General features: G+C 44.3%; 2 protein-coding genes and 1 long non-coding RNA gene across 7 annotated transcripts; 2 read left to right on the top strand and 1 right to left on the bottom strand.

The window, feature by feature from the left end:
* Positions 1-625: 625 nt before the first annotated feature.
* On the bottom strand, positions 626-4123 carry LOC124481070. Its single transcript, XR_006957609.1, has 3 exons — positions 3984-4123; positions 3554-3655; positions 626-3470 (listed from the first exon to the last, which is right to left on the bottom strand). It is a non-coding gene; the product is annotated as an uncharacterized LOC124481070 (long non-coding RNA).
* A 43-nt stretch (positions 4124-4166) lies between these two features.
* csad (cysteine sulfinic acid decarboxylase) lies at positions 4167-10022 on the top strand. The gene is made up of 14 exons (XM_047040716.1): positions 4167-4285; positions 4452-4603; positions 5058-5184; positions 5380-5470; positions 5723-5945; positions 6130-6209; positions 6341-6395; positions 6605-6721; positions 6880-6944; positions 7133-7214; positions 7382-7581; positions 7769-7820; positions 8049-8138; positions 9470-10022. The coding sequence occupies exons 1-14, from the start codon at positions 4273-4275 to the stop codon at positions 9641-9643; spliced, it is 1521 nt and encodes a 506-aa protein (XP_046896672.1). The 5' UTR covers positions 4167-4272; the 3' UTR covers positions 9644-10022.
* Positions 10023-10188: 166 nt separating this feature from the next.
* Positions 10189-15360, top strand: znf740b (zinc finger protein 740b). 5 transcript variants are annotated; one of them, XM_047040801.1, is made up of 7 exons: positions 10196-10296; positions 11268-11412; positions 11628-11900; positions 12494-12628; positions 12810-12930; positions 13050-13168; positions 13271-15360. In XM_047040801.1, the coding sequence occupies exons 2-7, from the start codon at positions 11368-11370 to the stop codon at positions 13442-13444; spliced, it is 867 nt and encodes a 288-aa protein (XP_046896757.1). In that variant the 5' UTR covers positions 10196-10296; positions 11268-11367; the 3' UTR covers positions 13445-15360. The 5 variants fall into 5 exon arrangements, with proteins under 5 accessions (XP_046896758.1, XP_046896757.1, XP_046896754.1 ...); XM_047040798.1 differs by having other exon boundaries at positions 10197-10296; positions 12768-12930; XM_047040800.1 differs by having other exon boundaries at positions 10197-10296; positions 12807-12930.
* Positions 15361-22298: the final 6938 nt, after the last annotated feature.

Genomic DNA, 22298 nt, shown 5'->3' on the forward strand with positions numbered 1-22298 from the left:
AAATAACACATTTTTCCAATGGCACCCATTGTCAGATTTGGTTAAAGTTCAAACAGCTGTAATTTAGTCCTATTTATATATGGGACATAAAAACGGGACAACAGGATGACTGGTTTGCTGCTGTAAGGAATAGCTTACTCGTAGTGCTTTAAAGAGGTTGCTTGGGGTGCCAAAATGAGGCATGCACACCAAGTTTCAAAAGAATTGGAGCAATGGGGTGGAAATGCAATCACTGAAAAGTGGACATTTGGGCGTGGCCTGTGGCGCCCCCTATGGTCCGATGTGGGCCAGTCTGTGTTTGGGCCGTAGTTGTGGCATGTTGTGTCAATATGTCAAATTTCCTAACTTTTTACCAATGTGTTCATGAGATAAATTGCAATAATAATAATACCAACAATTACTATAGGGTTGCTCCTGACGGAGGAATCCTAATGAATGGGACAGGTGGTAGCTATTCCCCATGATTCTTTTGGATGTAAAAAAGCACCTTCAGCCCCCTATGCATAACCAATGGCAGAAAAATTGAAGAACGGTAAGCAAAAAGCAAAACTATGAAATTATTACAAATGACCAAAGATTTTGAATTATTTCTTTATTTTTCAAGATCAAAAGTTCCTCTCCAGCATCCTGGAACAAATAAACCATGTAGAGACAAAGCCAGGTACACATTCTTCACCTAATTAATAGGCACATAGTGTTAATATTTAAAAACTAACCACTTCTGCAATCTTATCCCTCAACAGCCACCAACACCAACCAGACACCAATTTTGAACCCTTTGGTCCCCCGCACCCCTAAAACTGTCAAACATGCTCACCACCTACAAAAGAATAAAAGATAGACGCGGTGCAACTGGGGAGGGGACACAAACATGGGAGTATTATACAGTAAGTATATGCCTGCATATCTGAAATGCCATTTTCATGTCTGACAAAATATTAATGATTCATTTGCAAGGTACATTGACATGCTTTTTCCCCTCCAGCAAATGGATGACTTATTTGGGACCTCTGGGATCGGTTCTGCACCACCAGGCACTGTTTTTTCCACTCCTCTGGGTCTGGAAAAAACACCCATACACACAATCTCACAGCCACCACAAGCAAACCCAGCCGGTGAGGGTGTGTCTTCCAGAGGAGTGGAGCACCCTGGACCCAGCACCAGCACCAGCACCAGCACCAGCACCAGCAGGCAAAGACCAGGACCGTCCTTCGTGGACACTTATGAAGCCCATGCGGAGAGGAGGACTGCTGTGCTGGAGTCCCTGGTCAGGCCAGACCTGGAGAGATGGCAGCGTCTAGAGGAGAGGCGTAGGCGTACCTTTGAAAGGAAGCTCTTGGCCAGCCTTGGAACCATAGGGGAGCAACTCCAAGAAATAAGTCAACAACAAGGGCAGATAATCGAGCTACTGGAAAACTGATCACAATAAAGCTTTCATATTTCAGATATGTGTGTTGCTTATTATTGATAACCACAAAATGTCCACACCGACTTATCAATTACAAGGTGGACGTTTTCATGTTAAGATGTGAAACTGTTAAACATTCTGGTGGCCTTTTAACTTTGCTCTCAACAATGCAAGCAGATATAGCCTGTCATCTTAAACCTTCACTTTAACTGGTAGTTTAGCATAAATGGGACTTACATTATAGCCATTCTAAATTACAAGGATGGAATAATGCATTCAGTCTCTTACATTTCAAAGCAAATGTAAGATGAAATGGGAAACCTGACAGTCTAGGTTGATACAGTAGAGTTGTGAACATTTCCGATAAATACATTTGGATGTGCTTGCTGTGTAATCTTTTTGTTGGTAGCTTTTTTCCACAGATAGGCTACACCCTTGCACTTTTGAGGTTCATTTTTAATTGTAACTTGTTTAACCACATGCTCTCATGGTTCTTCCCTTTGGGACTTATTTAGTTTTCACAATAGGCTATGTGTGACCGATGGAATAATGTGCGTTGGTGTATCACAGTTTATGGCTCGGGTATTGTTGTCGGTTGTTCTTGTTTTTTTATGTTCAAAGTGTCGTGCTAAATACGGGAGCATTGTAGTTACCATAGGGCTCCAGCAGGGAGGATGTAAAACGATTGAGCTACGTTTCAGTGCATGGCGCTCCCTCCCTTCAGTTAAGTACTTGATGTGAGGGAAAGGTTTGTCCGTGCATTGGTTATTCAATTACAGTAATACCCTTTTCAGGGCATGTACATATGCTTCACGTTTTGACTATCCGCAAAGTGAGGGGCTATCAAGCTTCTTTTTTGGAAGTCGCTTTGGATAAAAGCGTCTGCTAAATGCAAAAATGTAAATATGCCTCATGTACACCATAGAACTATTTCAATGTTTAGAACACATCATTTGACCCTTTACTTCATATCTAAGTCCTCTTTATAAATGAATATATCCTAATGCTGTCAATGACTAAACCCATCTGGAATTCTCTGTCCCTCTGCTTAACTGTGTTCAGCCAGTGAAGTTTCATACAGGTCTTGATTCAAATAAGGTCATTTTTAATTAACTAAGGGTCAACAATGGGCTATGGCCATTGTTCAAACTTCTTCATTTTTTGGCTAGATTACATGCTGTGACAAATCATGTCTCTATAGAGACATGCATCAGTGTTGTGGAGTTGCGGGGGCTGTGGTTCACCATCCAAACCTTCATGCGGCACATTCACTTGGTCATTGGACTCTAAACAAAGATTGTGCAGGATGCAGCATGCAGAACTGCTGAACTTATATGCGTTATTCTTTTCATTTGCAGGTATCGAAGCCTCTTAAACTTGGATTTCAGGATGCCAAATGTATGCACAATAACCACACGGGCAGAATTGAGATTCCTGTTGAAGCGCCTCGGCCTTGCAGTCAAGTGGCCATTATCCCTGTAAGGCTTCATAAGTTGAGGCAACAGAGGGTAGGCAGAATCCCCAATTATGTGCATTCCCTGCGGGACACAGGACAAGGGACTGGGGATCTTCTTCAAAAAGATGAGCAACTTCTGTGAGATGGAATGCTCTGGCATCATGCCAGCTCCCAGGGTGACCTATACTGACATGGCAGAAGCGCCGCTGACTGTCACAACACCCAGTGAGAATGACAGAATAGAACTGCTTTCTGTTATAGTATGCCAGGGGATTGTCACAATGGAGTCTCCTTATCGGAATGTGACACCCATCCACTGCACAAAGTGTTGGGGAAACCTGCAGTGCCAAAACCTACTGTGGACATCAGCAGGCTTTTGGCTGTTTGGGCCAGGAAATGTGGTGGGCCATGTGTGTATAAATAAGGGAAAAAATCATGTAGGTGCTTGGCAAGAGTGGATTTTGTCATGCTAAATCTATCTGCAACCCCACGATAGGACTCCTGATTGGACAGTGTCCAGAGGCAGGCAAGAACACAGTTTTTGAGTGGCAGTTTGGTTTGGTTTAAAAAATTATTATAATGTGGACCAAGGGCATTTATGACATCCTGCAGAGGTAGAAAGAAGAGGGTTGTCAGGACAACATTCAAAAATGTGAAATAGTAACATTTATGTAATATTGGCTACACACCTCCATCTGTCCCTTGGAAAGCCTGAAATTGCCTTTAAATTCTGAGGGACTGTAGAGTGGGACGACGTCTACCACAAAATGATTAATTTTTGGAACCATTCTCTACGGAATATATTTTAAACAATATATAGGTAATAAAGACGAAAAGGCAGTTTTTTTACACTTCAATTAAATTGTGTTAAACAGAGTTCTTCTACAAAAATATTGGAATGGAAATCATCTCCAATATGATATGTTTGTGTAGGCCTAAATAGAATGTGTCATTTCATGTGATCATATAGCATGTAACCTACATAAAACAAAACACAACTAATTCTCTACAAATAGTTATTTTAACCGGGATTCCAGAAAAGACGGTAGACATAAGTTTTTGGTTGTTGATACAAAAACAACGCTAGCCTTTACAGCATCGGTTAATAGTTGTACTCACCATCGTTGCTCATTGTGCACAATTTCTTGCAAAACCAAGGGCATTTCGATTTCGTCCAGCTCTTCAGCAATGAAGTTAGCAAACACAACTTGATCAGCCATGATGATGACTGACGTCAACGCAGCAAACCACGAGAAGCTGGAATGTCCAACTATACAGAGTCGTTTTCAACTCCTCCCCGACTGCAAGTGGCCACTTTCGCCGGTTGTCTCATGCAGCCGCAGTCCATGTCGAACGCACCTAGTGAAGACATAACCCAAATATAGTGAGATCGTGATCAGATACTCAGATGAAACCCCAAGGTGAGTAAGATATCCAACTGCATACGATAGGCAAATAATTTTATTTGACATTATGGCAAAAGAGCAAAAGCATCACACTGGATTTTACCATAGTCTGTATAACATATCTATTGATTTGAGCTTTTTCCCCAATTGTTGTACTATCGATCCCTTCCCCCATTTGCAGGAAACGAAATGGCCAACAGTTTAACTCCAAACAATGGCTTGGATCTGAACGACCCCACCCAATACCACACCGATGGCCAGCTCTTTTTGACTGAAGCTTTTAAAATCATCATGACAGAAGTGTTATGCAAGGGTACAGATGTGAACGAAAAGGTCTGCCTTTATTGCATATGTTTTGTCCAAAAACAAGTTTGTGCTGAGATAGTTTTAAAACTTGTTAATAACGTAAGTGTAGAAGGGGGTCCATAGACACGAATAAAAAGATGGCCATAACCTGCAGATAGACATCTACATATGTCCCTACCATCAAAGGCTATCAGATGCTGATTGATAAGACGAAGGATAATGCACGCACCACACTTTTTGTAGGAGCCTAAGTGGTAATTTGGGGCAAAATAGTAGGCATGATACAATTGTCTTTCAAATTGGTGTGACTGTGTTTGGGTTTGTTTACGATTTCTAAATGCAAAACATCCACATCCTTAGAATTGTCACCAATGTGTATGCTTAGCAAAACTGGCATCCAATAAGATGTTGTTTTATCCATTTCATGCAGCATCCGTATTAGAAATAGATCATGTCAGAACCGTGTGTGGTTCAACCGCAGGTGTGTGAGTGGCGTGACCCAGAGGAGCTGTCAGCGCTGCTGGACCTGGAGCTGAGGGACAAGGGCGAGGAGCAGCCGCAGCTGCTGCAGAGGGTCCAGGACGTGGCCAAGTACAGCGTCAAGACCAGTGAGTAAGACCTCTCCACAGAGGAAACACCTAGTGGTGTACGGAATGAATTCATGGATACATATTGTGGTTTGACAGGGATGAGAGTTGACCCGACTGAATCTCTCCTATGCTGAAGGCATCACACAGATTATGTTGGGGCAGTTGTCGATGATGATGATAATAGTATGATTTCCTCATGTTCTGTCTCTTCAGGTCACCCTCGGTTCTTAAACCAGCAGTTTGCCGGGGTGGACTACCATTCACTGACAGGACGCTTCCTCACTGAGGCTCTCAACACAAGCCAGTAGGGACATTGAAGACACACACCTCCTTCACACTTAAATATAGCTTCTGCTAATTATCTGTCACCATAATTGCAAGTGATTAAGAACAATGTCAGTGTGATGATTCATCCTGCCTCCAAAGCCCAAATATTGAGATGATTTCCACATTGGTTTAATGTCAGAACATTTAGATCTCCTTGCTTTAGGTTGGTGTCTCAGATCCCACCATCTGACAGATGAAGGACCTGTGCTTGATGTCCACCCTCCTGCAGGTATACGTACGAGGCGGCGCCGGTATTTGTTCTGATGGAGAACGAGGTGCTGAGGAAGATGCGTGCGATGGTAGGGTGGGCCGAGGGGGACGGCATTTTCTGCCCGGGAGGCTCTATCTCCAACATGTACGCTCTCAGCTTGGCACGCTACAAGGCGTTTCCGCAGGTCAAACGTCAAGGGCTTTGGGCCCTTCCACGACTAGCTGTGTTTGCATCCAAAGAGGTGAGGGGGAAAGCCTTTAACTGCCTGTAATGTATTTAACTCCTTCATGCTGTGAGTAAGGGGCCACCACATACTCCAGCAGATCCATAGAAATATAAATGTAACATCCATCGTCATATTTTCTTGTTTAAAAAGATGTCATGCCACACTACAAATGTTAAAGATGCATTCCTATATACTGTAGAGCCACTACTCTGTGCAGAAAGGAGCTTCATTCCTGGGCATTGGGATGGACAACGTCTTCTTGGTGAAGGCTGACAGCAGGTAATTTGGGTTAACCTGGATTAACCTCACATAGAAGTTGTGTGCTCTCAATTGGTAATTTATTGTTGGTTGACGTTACAAATGTCTCTCTTATCTATCTGGGTTTCTTTTGTCCTATCTGTCGTTTGCAGGGGTTGCATGATTCCAGAGGATCTGGAGGAGAAAATAGCACTGGCCAAATCACAGGCAAGTTGGCTCCTTTTGTATTCAACACGTGCACACCTTTAGTGTGGTCTTATGTTAGGAAATGGGAGACAGTGTGTGTGTACGTGCACATGTAGGTGTGCCTGTGCATTGTGTACTGTACTGCATTGTGCCAAGATTTCTACTGATAATGTAAATGGGGTTCACATGGCTTTATAAGGTCTCTTACACCAGCCTCCTCCCTCTGCCAGGGTGCTGTTCCTCTCCTCGTCCACGCCACGTCAGGAACCACCGTGCTGGGCTCCTTTGACGATCTCAACCGCACGGCTGATGTCTGTCAGAAACACAAGATATGGATGCATGTAGATGTAAGTGCTTCTGATAGGTTTACAGTACATGAAGAAATTAGTTTGAAGAAACACAGTTGTGCTATCACCGTTATCATATCATGATGTTACGGCTGTTGCAAAGTACCACTGTGGCTCATTGACTAGATAACAAGGCAGTGTGGAATTCTGTGATGCAGGCAGCATGGGGAGCAAGTGTGCTGTTCTCCAAGCAACATGGGCATCTCATGAATGGAGTCAACAGGTAGGTGTCCTGTTTGTGCAAAAAAAAGGGTGTGTTCTCAGTTAGGGGAAGGAGTTAAGTGTGGTATGGCATTGTGCCCGCGATGTGTTGGATGTCTTGGCTTGTCCTGAACGTGGCTGGGCATGCCGACTTGTCTTCAACCCACGAGTTGCAACGAATACTAAGTAGTAATGTTCTTCTGTGATCAGAGCCGATTCAGTGACTTGGAATCCACACAAGATGCTTCTGACAGGCTTGCAGTGCTCTGTCATTCTTCTCAAGGATACCACGGTTAGCCAACACAGCCTTGTCAGGCTCAAGTCTTCATATCAAAAGACATCGATGAGCTCCGACTCCAATACATTTCAACGTTGTTTGTCCTTTCCACAATCATTTATATGCGTAAAGTTGTTAGCAACACCTTTTTAAAACCTATTTTTTCTCTCCTCGTGTCCCAGGGCCTGTTGAATCAGAGCCATTCTGCCAGTGCCGCATACCTCTTCCAGCAGGATAAGTTCTATGACATGAGTCTAGACACAGGGGACAAGTCCGTCCAGTGTGGCCGCAAAGTGGACTGTCTGAAGCTGTGGCTGATGTGGAAGGCTTTGGGTTCTGAGGGCTTTGCAGCACGTATCGATAAGGCATTTGCCCTCGCAAGGTTTGGTACACCGCCCAAAAAACTTCCATTACCAATAATTATAATTGTATTTTATATAATTGACTTTCAAGACATAAATGATAGCAACAATTGTGCTTGATATCTGCAATGAAAGATAAAAACTGATTATTTTTATGATTTCCATCATAAAAGGATTATAAAGATTGTGCCCAATCTATTCCTGCAGATATGTAACAGAGGAGTTGGTAAAAAGGGATGGGTTTCAACTTCTGGAGAAGGTAAGTCAATAATTAATTATCCACATGCACATACTGTACACGTGTTACAGAGATGATCTGGAGATTTCACTTGAGAAAAGAGCATAGGTCACCCCTTTGTATCCTCCAGTTGTCTTTTTGGGATTTTCCACTTGGCCTCAATATGTACCCATTTGTTAGCGTAGCATGAGACCTCTTTCATTTTATTGACCTCCACTCCTACTCCACTTCTCTTATCTCCTTGAACAGCCGCAGTATGTGAACGTGTGCTTTTGGTTCATACCACCCAGTCTAAGGGGAAAGAAATCGGATGCAGACTACCAAGACAGGCTGGCAAAGGTTGGTGTCAAAATGCAACATCGCTGTGGAGATCAGCGTGCGACAGAACGAACACTTAAGCACCCACTGTTCTTACATTTTACATTACATTTATTCATTTAGCAGACGCTTTTATCCAAAGCGACTTCCAAGAGAGAGCTTTACAAAGTGCATAGGTCACTGATAATAAAAACAAGATAGCCCCACAGCATTGCGGGTAGTCAAAAACAAGAAGTACATATTGTGAACAACCAAAAAATAGTGCTAAAGGGAAGAAACCATAAGAGCATGTAGTTAAACAAGTTAAATTACACAACATTAATCTCTAAGTGCAGGTGTACCTGTAGAAAAGCAATAAAAATAGGATTAACTAAAATAGAATACAACAGTTTAAACCAGCTACCACTAACCAACAAGAGCAACAGTCTAAGCAAGAGTCATTGTGATCCTTGAGGAGACTAGCGTTGGGTTCAGCAAACCATTCCTAAGTACCATTGTACTCCCGGAACAAGTGCGTCTTGAGCCTTCTCTTGAAGGTGGAGAGACAGTCCGTGTCTCTGATGGAGGTGGGGAGTTGATTCCACCACTGGGGTGCCAGGCAGGAGAAGAGCTTGTGCTGGGACCGGGCGGTCTTGAGAGGTGGGACCACCAGGCGGTTGTCTGAAGAAGACCGTAGGTGGCGGGTGGGGGTGTAAGGCTGCAGGAGAGACTTGATGTAGTCGGGCGCAGTCCCGTTCACTGCTCGGAAGGTCAGTATCAGGGTCTTGAATCTGATGCGGGCCGTTATGGGTAGCCAGTGGAGGGAGATGAGGAGCGGGGTAACGTGGGAGCGTCTGGGTAGATTGTAGACCAGGCGGGCCGCTGCGTTCTGAATCCTCTGAAGAGGGCGGGTTGCGCATGATGGGAGACCGGCGAGCAGCGAGTTGCAGTAGTCCAACTTGGAGAGGACAAGTGCTTGGACAAGCAGCTGGGTGGAGTGCTCAGACAGGTATCTCCTGATCTTCCGGATGTTGTAGAGGGTGAATCTACACGACCGGGAGACCGCAGCAATGTGGGCCGTGAGGGAGAGCTCGTCATCCATGGTAACTCCAAGGTTCCTGGCAGAGGATGAGGGGGTCACCGTCGCGGATCCCAGGGTGATTGAGAAGTCATGGGAGATGGAGGGTTTGGCCGGGATGATGAGAAGTTCCGTTTTGGCAAGGTTCAGCTGGAGGTGGTGCTCAGTCATCCAGGCGGAGATGTCTGCGAGGCAGGCCTCAATCCTAGCTGAGATCCCCGGATCGGTCGGAGGGAACGACAGGTACAGCTGCGTGTCGTCAGTTCTTGATTTGATTCCTGTTTGTGGTTTTCAGGTGGCTCCTGTGGTGAAGGAGCGCATGATGAAGAAGGGGAGCATGATGGTGGGGTACCAGCCACACGGAGACACCGTCAACTTTTTCCGCTTGGTGGTCCTCTCTCCTTACGTGTCCCGACAAGACATGGACTTTTTCCTGGATGAAATAGAGAGGCTGGGGAAGGATCTGTGACAGATTGTTACTGAATGTTAGAGGCCATGTCATTAACCACTATTTAAGGAATGCATTGTATTCCATAATGCATTTCTCACGCATGGTTCAATTGATTTATAGTCATGTTTGTATTATCACGGTGATAATGGATGTCAATAGAAATCATTGTCACATGTGATGTGATTGTCACATCTAACAGTGATGGAAAATGTTAGGGTTGAAGTATTATGACAGATTCACCTCATTTGTTTCTTCATACGTACATATACAACCATGCAGACCATGTTCAAATACATACTTTACTTGATAGTAGTGTATATGAATGTATTATTGTTTAGTGCATAAGCAATGTAATTCCATAAATACATACATACCAAATATTATGGTTGTGATCGTGTTCTGTTTATTTAAATGAAAGTTCAAACATTATGTATGTATGGTATTGTGGAGTCACCAGGATAAGATATGCATTTGATTAGAGATGTTGGGGTTGAACTTCCCGCTGGAAAAGCATCCTTACCAACATGGCGGATTATATGTGCCACTATAGCATGTAGGTGACTACCCTCTCCCCGGGGAACACTTCCGGTAGCGTTTCCTGTGTTTGTAAACTGAGAAAAATTGGAAGTGCGACAAGAAATATTATTCTGCGAAACTTGGAAAGACGAAAGGTAAACGACTTGCGTGATTACGTACATAGGAACAATCTTTAGTGTTTCAGTATATATAGGTAAAGTATTTTGAAGAAATAAAGCCAATGATACTTATTGCAATTTGTAGTCGGCGCTCAACCCGCACGCCCTGCCTCGCTGTTGTTGTGTTGTCTGGGGCGGGGGGTGGGGGTGCGAGGATAGTTTTGCTCCAAAGCCTAGTACCAGCTAGGAAGCTAACGCCAGTGAGATTAACTTGTGTGCTGGCCCATTACCCACATGCCTTACACGTTCAGTTCACAAAATAGTTAGTTTAATCCTATACCTGATTTCCGTCGTTGGCATGATCTAAGTGTGTTAGATTTTCGGCCTCAAACTCATTGATTAAAAGCCTAACTGCTAGCTAGTTAGCTTGTTAGCCTGCCATTAATAAGTCAGTTTTCATCTCAAGCTAGTAAATGTTGTATTTTATGTTATCTTTATAGGCAGCAACGTTCACTTATTGAGTTTATCAATATCCTGTATGGTGAACATAAGGAGCCAGCTTAAAGGGAATTTGATGTAAATTAGCTAACAGAAAGATGTAAGATACCTTGGTTTGTGCCTGTAACTGTTTTTGTAGTGTTTATTGCTTGCTTCCTTGCTCGTGTCTATTTTGTCTATTGAGTTTCAACTTTAAATGTTTAAACCTGCATTTTAGAGCATACTTAACATTTAATCGTTTTTTGCTACCCTCTCATTATTCCTGTTTTTTTCTTTGACACTCCAGCTTAACCAGGTTTGTCATTTGTATTCAGTTCACCTCAGGAAGAGGTGGCATGCACCAAACCATTGGGTTTCCAAGCCTTCTATTTGACCATGACAAACCGACTTGACAATCTGACTAAATTCACTGACATTGATTTTAATTTGATTGGCATCTTGATCCCTAACAAACGAGTCAAAGAAGCGGACCAATCAATCTTGGCTTCACGTCCCTCCTCTATTTTCAGGCTTTGGGCCCTGATGATTTGGGTGGGTGTGGTCTCTTCCAGTACCTTTCATCCTGAGTGAAGTCCCCCCTCTGTTCCCCCAAAACACACCCATTCAACGATGACACACCATCCCAACAACACAGTGCGAGACCATATGAAATGGGTCAGTGGATTTCCTCTCATTTCGAGAATCACCTTCATTGTTTTGGTTTATTTTTAGTCTCTGTGCCTTACTTTCAGACTCCGTAAGCCTACATGCAGGGCGGGTAGACTTACGTTTTCCTTTATACTCACTTGCTTTGTTCTAGAGTTTTTTTTTTTGGTCCCCTCCCACCCAGAACATTGGCAGCTCCCTAACATGTCCGTTTGTGTTGTCAGGCTGGGCTGCTGGGCTGTGAGGCGGTGCTGTCCAGCATGGCACTGATGCAGGCCAACAACATGACAGGCCAGAAGAAGATGATGTCACCACTGGGCCAGGGACACGGCCAGGCCCAGAGGAGCAGCCAGGAGAGCCTCCAGTCCCACCACAGCCAGTCCCACTCCCATCCCCACCACCACCACCACAGTCACCAGGGCCATGGCGGGCACCACGGGCACCAGGCGCACCACAGCCACATGGTCCTGCCCTCAGGGGTGAGCTGCCCGCCCCTGGTGAGCGACAGCACACTGCCGTCCAAACAGCACACCACAAGGGCTTTCTTTATTCTTCTACTCAATGTTGTGTTGTCTCAATGCCGTTCGTTTGCTTTGCATATCATGCAACCTCCCGGAACACGGACTCATGTCTGGGTCTGGACTGAAAGACACAGCAGGAACACGGTCTCTTGCCTGGGTCTGGACTGAAAGACACAGCAGGAACACAGTCTCTTGCCTGGGTCTGGACTGAAAGACACAGCAGGCCCGGTTCCTTCTGCTCTGTCCTGGACATCCTAGACTAGTGGTTCTCAACCCTGTCCTCAGGGACCCCCTGTCCTGCTTGTTTTAGATGTTTCCCTCCTCCAACACTGATTCAAATGCATGTTCGTTACCAGGCTTCTACAGAGCTAGATAAAGACCCTTTTATCTGAATCAAGTGTTGGAGGAGGGAAACATCTAAAACATGCAGGACAGGGGGTCCCTGGGGACAGGGTGGAGAACCACTGTCCTAGACCAATCCCAGGCATCATCTGTGTCCAGGAAGTTAGCCCCTCAGTTGACCTGTTCCATCCTTGTTTTTGCTTGAGCATGTTTTGTTCCTCCCCCAGTTAATCCGCAAGGATGGAGAGTTCCACTCGTCCCGGCTGCTGGAGGAAAAGGACATGCGGGCAAGCCAGAATATGCAACCCAAGAAGAAGCACCGGAAATCAGGGACGCCCAACAAAGTGAGAGAGAAAGTAGAGGTAAGTGTTTCCCACGCACCACAACGTACACACATCCCCAAGTCATCACCGACCAACTTCCTGTATATAGACACAGCTGGATTCTGGACTTCTGAAGAGATAGAAATATTAATTCACCATTGGAATTATCTCAAACTAGGCCTCACCGTGTCCGGGAACACCCCCCTGTGTGTCCCAGCAGGTGGAGATGGACATCGATGGAGACAACTCCCTCAAGGTGCAGAAGAACTTCATCTGCGAGCACTGCTACGGTGCATTCCGAAGTAGCTACCACCTCAAGCGGCACATGCTCACCCACACAGGTGATTAGATTATGTCAAAGCTGTGGTTGTCGAATGTTCTGTGCCCAGATACCAGGACAAAAAAAAGACCCTAAACTCGCAGTAACAAACGTACATCTGACACACCTTGCTACTTTCAGGTGAGAAGCCGTTTGGGTGTGACGTGTGCGACATGCGGTTTATCCAGCGCTATCACCTGGACCGGCACAAGAGGGTCCACAGTGGAGAGAAGCCCTACCAGTGTGACCGCTGCCAACAAGTAGGACAACGTGCAAACCTATGTATGACCTATGTTCCATTCCTCCCCTGTTCTCTGGTTCCATGTATTACGCTTTTTTTCTCTCTCCCTTCTTTCATCCAGAACTTCTCGAGAACGGACCGCCTCCTGAGGCACAGGCGCCTGTGTTCGGTGGGAGGCGTGGCCAAGGAGGAGGGCCAAGCGTGCTGCGAGGGACGCTCGTACTCCCAGGACCCTCCCTCTCACACGGCCACGTGGAGCCCCCTACAGCCCCCCAGCAACCGCCTGACCGTATGAACGTTACCCCCCCCTCCCTCCCTCCCAGGCCTCCCCCGTCCTCCCTTTAGAGAAACCCCACACTCACACAAGACGGCAGCCTGACTTGGCTTGCCGCTCAGTGCTGCCACGCGCTGGAGCACTCCAGTACTGCAGCATCGGCCAGCCACGAGCCAGCTAAGACGTGACAAAACAAACATTTTAATTTGTTCTCTCACCAGCTCATATCCTGAGATTGGGATAGTGAATTATTTTGTACTCGTTTTATTATTGTTTTTTGTAATTGTTCCATAACGTCTTGAATCTGGTACTGACAGAACACGGATGTCAGAGAGGATGGTGGGCTTAAAGTAGGCTATGTGTCTTCTTACCAAGGCAATAACTGATTAACAGACACAAGAAGCCTCATCCCCAGAGAGGTGTTGTGGACCACTTGTAAGTGAGGATCCTCATTGTGAGGTGGGTAGTGTGTGGTGGGATCCACAGGCCCCCTTCCAGTTGGCTTTTCCCATCTATTCACCATTGGGCAATACTGAACAGTAACCTGGAATGAGAACTCTGGTGTCTGCCACTTCCTATGGACAGGAATGTGTGAATGGCAATCTGAGAACACCTGAATCTTTGTGGCCTTCGCCAGCGCCCATCCACCATCAAGTTGGTTTTTAATGAGACTCTACTGATAGCATACTAGTTAGTTTTCCTACTTGTTTTAGTGAATGGTTTGACAATACTAGTTCACTAGTCAGTGAACAGATATAGTGACTAGCCGATCCTGCCTTGATGTAGTAATGATCATTCGAGAATGGGGTCATTTGTTCTGTCGTTTGTCCACACATCCATCCAGCCCTACTTTTGTGTTCGCTTAAAGAATGTTAAAGATTAACTTAACTTTCTACACAAGATAAGACACTGGTCGGTTAAAAAAGAAAAAGTTGTTAAACACTGGTCAGTGCCGATGTTTACTTCTAAAACCTCTCCTTGTTGTCGTTTCAGATAACAGACTTTGTCTTTTCAATTAATTTACAGTTTTGCTCCCAGAAGATTTTTGTATTTTATAGTATTATGTTAATTGTTTTATTTTGTCATGTTTTTTTCTTCTTTTTTGAGTTCTAATTGTGTGTCAGCCTGTATGGAAACCCTTGGTATTGTCCCCCTCACCCTATCACTCAGTGTTACAGTATTCTGATAAGCTGGTCCAATGTCACCTATCTGTCATGTGTCTGTCGTCCCATAGCGGGAGGACAAACCTGTCAGCGTGGACCCATTCTGAGTCTGGTCTATTAACTGGACCACGCCATATTCTGTCTGTTACTTTATTCCTGGCATCTTCAGTGAAGATGACTATGTTGACCTAGTGGGAAAGGAAACCCAGGGATTCTTTCAAACCCCGTTGTGAAAGTTCTCTGTAAACACTGGAATGACAAAGCCCAAACCTAGAGGACACTTGTCAGTTTCAACAGATGTTCTCTGCGTAGACGGGACTGGTTTGGTAGACCAGGCGTATTATAGTCAGACTCTTAGTTGCAGTATATCAAAGCAGTTTTGGACCTTTCAGTGAGACTTCATACAGTTTCCCTAACGCCGATTTGAAGTTAATATATATATATTTTAAAGTGTATTAGGAGTAGAGGCAGCGCTGCCACTAGTGCCCGTCTAGTAGCAGTCATGATTAGTTATTTTTTTATCATTTGTTTTTTGCATGCATTTGTGATCCCCCAGATAACTGAAGTAAGGGATTTTATATTCATTTTGTTTTTGGTTAAGAGAGTAAGAATGTTTTTTGATAAAGATAACATTTGTTTTTGGAAAAGAAGATCTTTGTTATAACCGTGTTTCTAGTCCTATCACAGGTAAAGTCCATTTTGACCCAGTAAGGCATAATGTAGTTAATGGAAAGTTAGGGCCTCAAGCTTGAATAAAGATGTTTCTCTTTTTAAGTTGGTGTGTTGCTCTAATTCATATGATCCGTCCAATATTGTATTGATACTTGTCATTGGGATTCAGTCAGATAAATCTAGATTCTCGATATTTCCCACAGTCATTTTACTGATCTTACCAGCAGATGGCACAAGGTCACAAAAATCTGTTGAATGGCATCTGGATTCAGAGCATGTATACTAATACAAAAGGTTAATATGAATTTCAAGTATTTTTTTTTATTTATTTAAATCTTGGATGTGATATCTCAACGACTGATAGTGTTCTGTGTATCTTATATTATGTTTGTTTCTTAAATGACAATCATCATTCCAAGTTTGTTAAATACATCATATCCACCACAAGAGGGAGCTCTATTCTGTGTTGCTCAACAACAGATTTCACCTTTTTTCCTGGAACTGTCCAGCCCTGCCTTCCAGGAATCATTAATTTTTTATTCTCAGAGTATATCCATACTGATGGATTGCTTAAAATTGATTGAAAATACATTGAATTATATAACCTCCAACACTATACAGAATAATGCGAAATAAAAATGTGTGTGTGTGACAGAGAATATGGCCAACCCTTTGAGAACCTTCCCCTTCTTATTGACCAGCCCTTTAATTAAAGCTTCGGAGTAGGAAGGATGAGATCAGCGTGAAGGCTGCTGGGAGTGTGTGCATTATTATTTATTCGTGTAAACTCTCATACGTTCTCATTTTTTAGACAGTTCCTGTTGAACCTCGTCTCTGATAGTCAACTCAAGGCAAAACAAAGTATGTAACCTACATTTCAGTTAGCTACAGACACTTCAACTTCACGCAATTTAGGCAGTCTGTCTCGTCAAATTTATTTTTTCCCCATGGTGTTGGTTGCCGTTCTGTTCTATTTTCAGATAGCTCTCATGAAACCCTTCTAACAATAGCGCCCTTCTCTTTATTCCCGAGGTGTGGGAGCGTCTCTTTATTTCGCGTTTGATTAATAAAGGAATCAGGTGCATTCAGCTTGCCACCATCCATCACATGTTTGACAAGGCACCTCTCCGTGTTAATTAGCGGTGATATTTAAGTGAGCAGAGGTTTGCCGCGGCCGTCAGCATGGCAGCGCTAGCTCGTCATTAAAATTTCAATTCCTCTGTCCTCACTTTTCATCTCCCCAGACACCCCCACACCCCACCCTTGGCAAGTATGACTGCAGACTGACTCCAAGTGATGAGAGAGAAATATTAATAGAGGAGTTGTCTTCCAACATAAGGGTTCAGTCCTGAGCCATGGGCCTAGTGGTGAATCAAAAGTTCATACATTCACTTATATTTTAAGTTTAGTCAAATAGCATTAAAAAAAAAAAGTTTTACCATGACAGATGACATGGTTTGCTAACTATCATTTTGGTATATTGTTATTATTTGCTCAATGGATATTTGTTTGATTTTGAAATACATTGGTTACAATTTTAATGTTTACATTGTGATGCTTAAAAAGTAGACCATCAACAACTGGAGAACTGTAGCCTACTGTGAAATTTGATGATTGTCAATGAATCAACCGAGTTGTATACTTAGGTAAATTTGACAGCCATTTGTCAAAATGTGAGCAGTACCACAAGGATTATGCAAAAATATAAGGAAAATGTTTCAGTAAGAAATGTAACTTGTTCTTATGTAATTGCACACAGTCTCAGGGAAACTGAGACTGACAGTTCTCTCCTGGGACCTGCAGGAAATTGAGTCTTGATTAAATGGCAGCCATCTTACTTGCTTGTCTCGCTGACTGACAGACAAAATGGCTTCCAAAGGAAAAAAGCAACAGGCAGGTTTGTTTCATTCAAAAAGATGATGACTAGCAGCCCCTTACTGTTCCATATTCACTGCTTTATGACATTTTCAACCCAATTACCTCTGAGCAAGATAAATTAGCACAAGAAAAGAATTCCCAATCCTTGTAGCCTCATCCCAAGTCGTCAAATCAGGGACAATCACAAGTGAGTCTGATACGTAATATGGGAAACATTTTAGGGTGGCCTACTTCAATGTTTGTTGTAAAAAAATATATATATTCATAACCTTGCATTAGTGCATCCACTCAAACGCAATCCATTCAAAATGCTCTAAATGAGTCTTGTGTTGTTTAGTATTTCTATTGTTTGTCTCTGTTACTGAGGATACTGCACAGGGGCCCCTAGCAGCTGTCTCACCATGCTCCTAGGTTTGAGTGCTCTTTAACTCTCCATTCACACTCATGCTAGCTATGAAGTGGGTTGGACTAGAGGACGGGGCCCAGCTTATTTGAGCAGCACCTCATTGTTAAGATTTATCTGGCTTGAGAGTCATCCACATTCTCCTTGACAGAATGGACACCCCGGCGCCCTGCCGACGGTGTAAAAATCACTTTCCAACGGAGGCGTATTTAGCCTCGACAGATACATTAACATGCCGTCGCCCCACACCACCCCATTAATCTGCAGCTTGTTGGGACGCGTTGGGCCGAGGCGAGGTGGACTCCCCGAGGAACATGCAGCCAGCCAGCCTGTCAAGGCCTGGGTCCCTCAGAGAGGGCCACCACAGCACTGCACTCCAGAGGTTGTTTACCCAGTCCACTCACAGGTCCAACCTTCTCAGACCAGGCCCTTATTTAGAACTAGGAATTGAAATATGTCCTAGTCCACATTCTGTGAACTCACAACTGAATGATGAGAACCTGGAGAATGTGGACAGGGAATGTAGGAATGTAGACCACCAGGAAGATCTGATTTGGGACAAAGGTTTGAAAGTCCATGAGGACCATGAGTTGGTTGCCACAAAGTCATGGACCCATGTATTAGCCATTAGCTTGATGGAAGAACTACAGCCATTTTTTTTAACACTAAAATGGAGGGGGAGTTTCTAAACATAGCCCAACTGTAGCCTATAGACTCTAGCATTCTGTCTTTTGACTGACAGGCTAGCTGCATAACCTATCAATGAAGCTGTTCCTGAACTCAATATCCTTGATCACAGAGTAGTGAGTGAACAGAGTAATGGAGATATCAAACTATAAGTTAGTGTATTTTATACTCTGATCTTCTCATAGACAGCACAGTGACAGTGAGTATGCAATGCATCTCTGAGCTAGAATCTTCACAGCCCTTCTCTCACGGAGTTACCCAATCACAAGGAACGATCCACTCCAGGGCTTCCCTCTCCATTTTCCAGCAATTTTCCACGCGAGCAGGCCGCCATACGGGAGGAGTTACAGGGTGTGGACGGATCGGATACTGGAGGAGGGGATGACGCATGAATCCTTGGGGGCTTTGATAGACTGGGCCGACCTTGATTTTCACCCTTGGAGATTCTCCCAGGTCATGGCCGTTCCCGCGGCACATTCTTGTTCCTTTCTGATCTCTGGGGATAAACTGTCAGACGGATGAAGAGATAGGCCCTTGTAGATGGATGATGTGTGCGGCTCCATGATCCGATCCTGCAGTGCACAGCAGTGGGTAGATAGAGTCAAAGTGACTTTGACAGTTTGCTTCTGTTGATTAGCTATGCAATAAATTGATTTACCTTCCCTCGTTTAAGGTCCTTTGACCTATTATAAGTCATCTGCAGCCTCACTGATCCTATGATGTATGTGGGAGTGAAGGTGTGGCTGGATGGGAGAGTTGGATGGGTGAGGAGGAGTTCAATGATAGTGTCCACTCATCCTTGACAGAGTGTGGACCATAGCCGCCCTAAACTACTCATTTTAACTGTGGTAGAGACGGATAGAGAGGGATGCAGAGGTTATGATAGAGCAATTTTCTGGACAACTTTATGAAAGGTGAGGCTTCATGTGTGATGGGATTTAAAGATCAAGAAATACCCCCAACCTTGAAGACAAACTCAACATTATCATACAATAGGGTAGTCCAGCAATTTAAAGGATACTGTAGGTATCATATTATGCTGAATCGTGTACTCCTGAGAAACACTATTGTAATTTGTATTCTTTGTAATGATATAGCTCTTTTCCCTAACCCTCCTGCAGGTCTCTCCTCCTCTTGTGACGTCAGAAGTGTTACACACCAGCGCCATCTCCCTTCAGGCAGAAGATTTTTACGATTGCAACCTGACACCATTTCTGTGTCCTATAAGCGACAGAGCCGTAACTCACTTCAAAGGCAGCAGGCATCAAATCACAGCGCAGCCATAAATTAGCCTGTCAAGTCTTGGCCAATGAGAGCAAAGCACTAAATCTCTGCTGTCACGCTGGCGGCCAATGAACAGAGGACAGCGGTAAATCTGCCAAGGCTTCGTCTGTTAACGGCGCTGCAGTGTGGTGTGGTTGGGGAATCCGTAGGGAGGGTGGGGGAGAAAGTGTGTGAGAGAGAGAGAAAGAATAAATGACAGAGGGGGAGGAGGGGGGTGGATAGAAGGCTCAGAGGTACGCTGCAGAATAAAGTGCTCATTTTCTCTCTCTCCCTCTGTCTTTTGTTAGGTGGATAACCCACAACTGAGCACAGCTTAGTAAAATAGCAGAGCTCAGACTGGGCAGGTGAAGGAATTTGGGGAATAAAACAAGACCAAACATGGACACAAAAGAGGAGAAACACATGTCCAGCAATGGACGTTTCGGGGTAGAATAACACCAGAAACAAATGGCCGGAACCCTTAACTGCCACCGCAAATGTCTGCTGTGGACTGTCTACAGTGAGCTTGAGTTACAGCCATTCTTAAGGCGTATCAGCTTGTCTGCTCCCTAAAGTTTGACCGCTGCATTGCACTAACCCTGTAACCTCAGGTTTTCAGGAAATGGCACATTCGGTGCTCAGCCACTGTAGCAGAGACTGGAAGTAGACACGAGGCAGGCTGTTGGAGGCCCCAGATATGTTCTGCTCCTGCAGGCAAGCAAGATGAGGAGCAATGTAAGAGGCCACTGCAGTATGGAGGAAGCCAGGCCTGGGGGAGGGTTCTCTTGGCTTCTAAATCAAAAGGAGGAGGGTGGAGGGGAGAGGCAGTTCCACCCACACAGAACATTACAGGCTGGTGTTGACTGCATGAGGACTATGTTCATGTCTCACAGAGCCAAGCTATTTCGTTAAAGTATAGGGTATAGGGATGTTCTGTATAGCTACCTATTTATTTTACAATCAGTACAATTCAGCAATGAAGTTGCACCATCGCCATACTTTCTGAATGCACTTAAAATGGTGCAATAGTTGAGACTCGTCATCCCCGTTCTTCCTGATGAAGAAGTTTTCATGAACTCAGCCAAAGTTCAATATATTGTGGTACATAAATAGATGAATAGCTGTGCAGTTCTCTGAAATGTTATTATTCAAATGAAAATAAGAAACACGTTCTCACATCGAACTATACCAAAATGGCAGCCAATAAACAAGTCACTATCATTTTCCAATCATAAATTAACACCAGATAAAATATTTGCAAAAAACGATTTATGGTCACCGTATTTCATACTTACTACAAATACAATGGTTTTGTATTTTTCTGGTGAGAAACAAAAATAGCACGTTGAATTTACGACACAGGGTGAACAGAAATGCTATGGAGGTGGTGTTGTTTTTGGCTGACTTGTCCAGCGAGCAGCAATGATTTTCTACTCTATAGGAATCCATAAACAGGCCCCTGTGAGGGCAAGCTTGGTCGTAAAGCAGGTCACACTGCGGTGGAACTGTTGATGAGAGAAGCGAAAGGAGGGTCCACCCGTGACTCGGACTCACATCTCAGCGGAATCAGAACATTTTCTCCCAAGCGCGCCTTTATCATCACTCCTAATTGACACATTATATCTGCTTTGAAAGACATCCTCTGATGCGTTCATATTTTTCTGCCACAACACTGGACTACACAGGGCAAGCCAGACAACAACGAATACACAGTGTGTCAATGGGTGATGTATGTTATGGTCTGACATAATTTACTAATTAGGTGACAATCGAGTTATAATTGTGTCATTTCATTTGAATGTTTGCGCAGTGGTAAACCTCTTTACTGCCACTGCCTCTGGTGCCAGTGTTGTGTCTCACTGAGGAATACCATTTAGAGAGAACTGGAGCACACACACTCCCGATGACATAAATACTCTGTAAGATTGCAGATGATGATAATTTATTGACACTAACTCACACACTCCCGACACGCAAACTCTCCCTCGTCCTCTCTGGCACACAGCACGCACACACATGCAGTAGGACACTCACTTTCTGCATCGATCAATTATAGGGCTCGAGCCCACACGGCTCTGACAATTTTACAGCATGTTATGTACAGCGTGTCAAATCGCTGCATTTCAAACTATTATACTCAGTCCTGTATAATTAATATAAATTACCTCTCCGGATTTTTACGACAAGCAACTGTAATTAGTGGATGAAGGCAGGTCGTTGGCTGCCCCAAGGTGTCGCTGGGCTATCTGAATGAGAAGTTGGGGAGGGGGGTGGAACACGCTAGGCACCTTGGATGCTTTTCATTTCATCCCTCTCTCTTCCCTGCTGTGGCCTCATCCAATCATGCTTGTAGCAGCAGAGCGCTGCTAACCTCATCCTCTTTAACCTTCACCCCCTCCCCCTTCCTTCTTCCCTTGATAGGACCCACTGGGATATAAAGGCCAGATTGTTGTTTTGCATTATTGTAAAATGTGATTCACATTTAATTTGGGATCAGTAGACTGCTTCCTAGTTGAATGCACAACCACATTTATTGTTTTGTGGTAGAAGCCTACCTATTCTGATTCTGATTCTCTCCCAGACAGAACAGCTACTGTAACTCATATAGGCTAGCTAGCAGAGACCATGTTTAGCTACAGCATGAAAGGGTCTGACTGGCAGCTAGCCAGGACGATAGGTCCACAGGTCAAAACCAATAACTGTTTCATTAACTTGTATTCCTCTATCGCTCCCTTTCTTTCTCTCTACTGGCAGACAGCAAGGAAGAAGCCCGTGTGTCACTGTGGTCTTCCCAGAGTTAAACAGTGAT

The sequence above is a fragment of the Hypomesus transpacificus genome, chromosome 18 (genome assembly GCF_021917145.1).
Source record: "Hypomesus transpacificus isolate Combined female chromosome 18, fHypTra1, whole genome shotgun sequence".
Lineage (NCBI taxonomy): Eukaryota > Metazoa > Chordata > Actinopteri > Osmeriformes > Osmeridae > Hypomesus > Hypomesus transpacificus.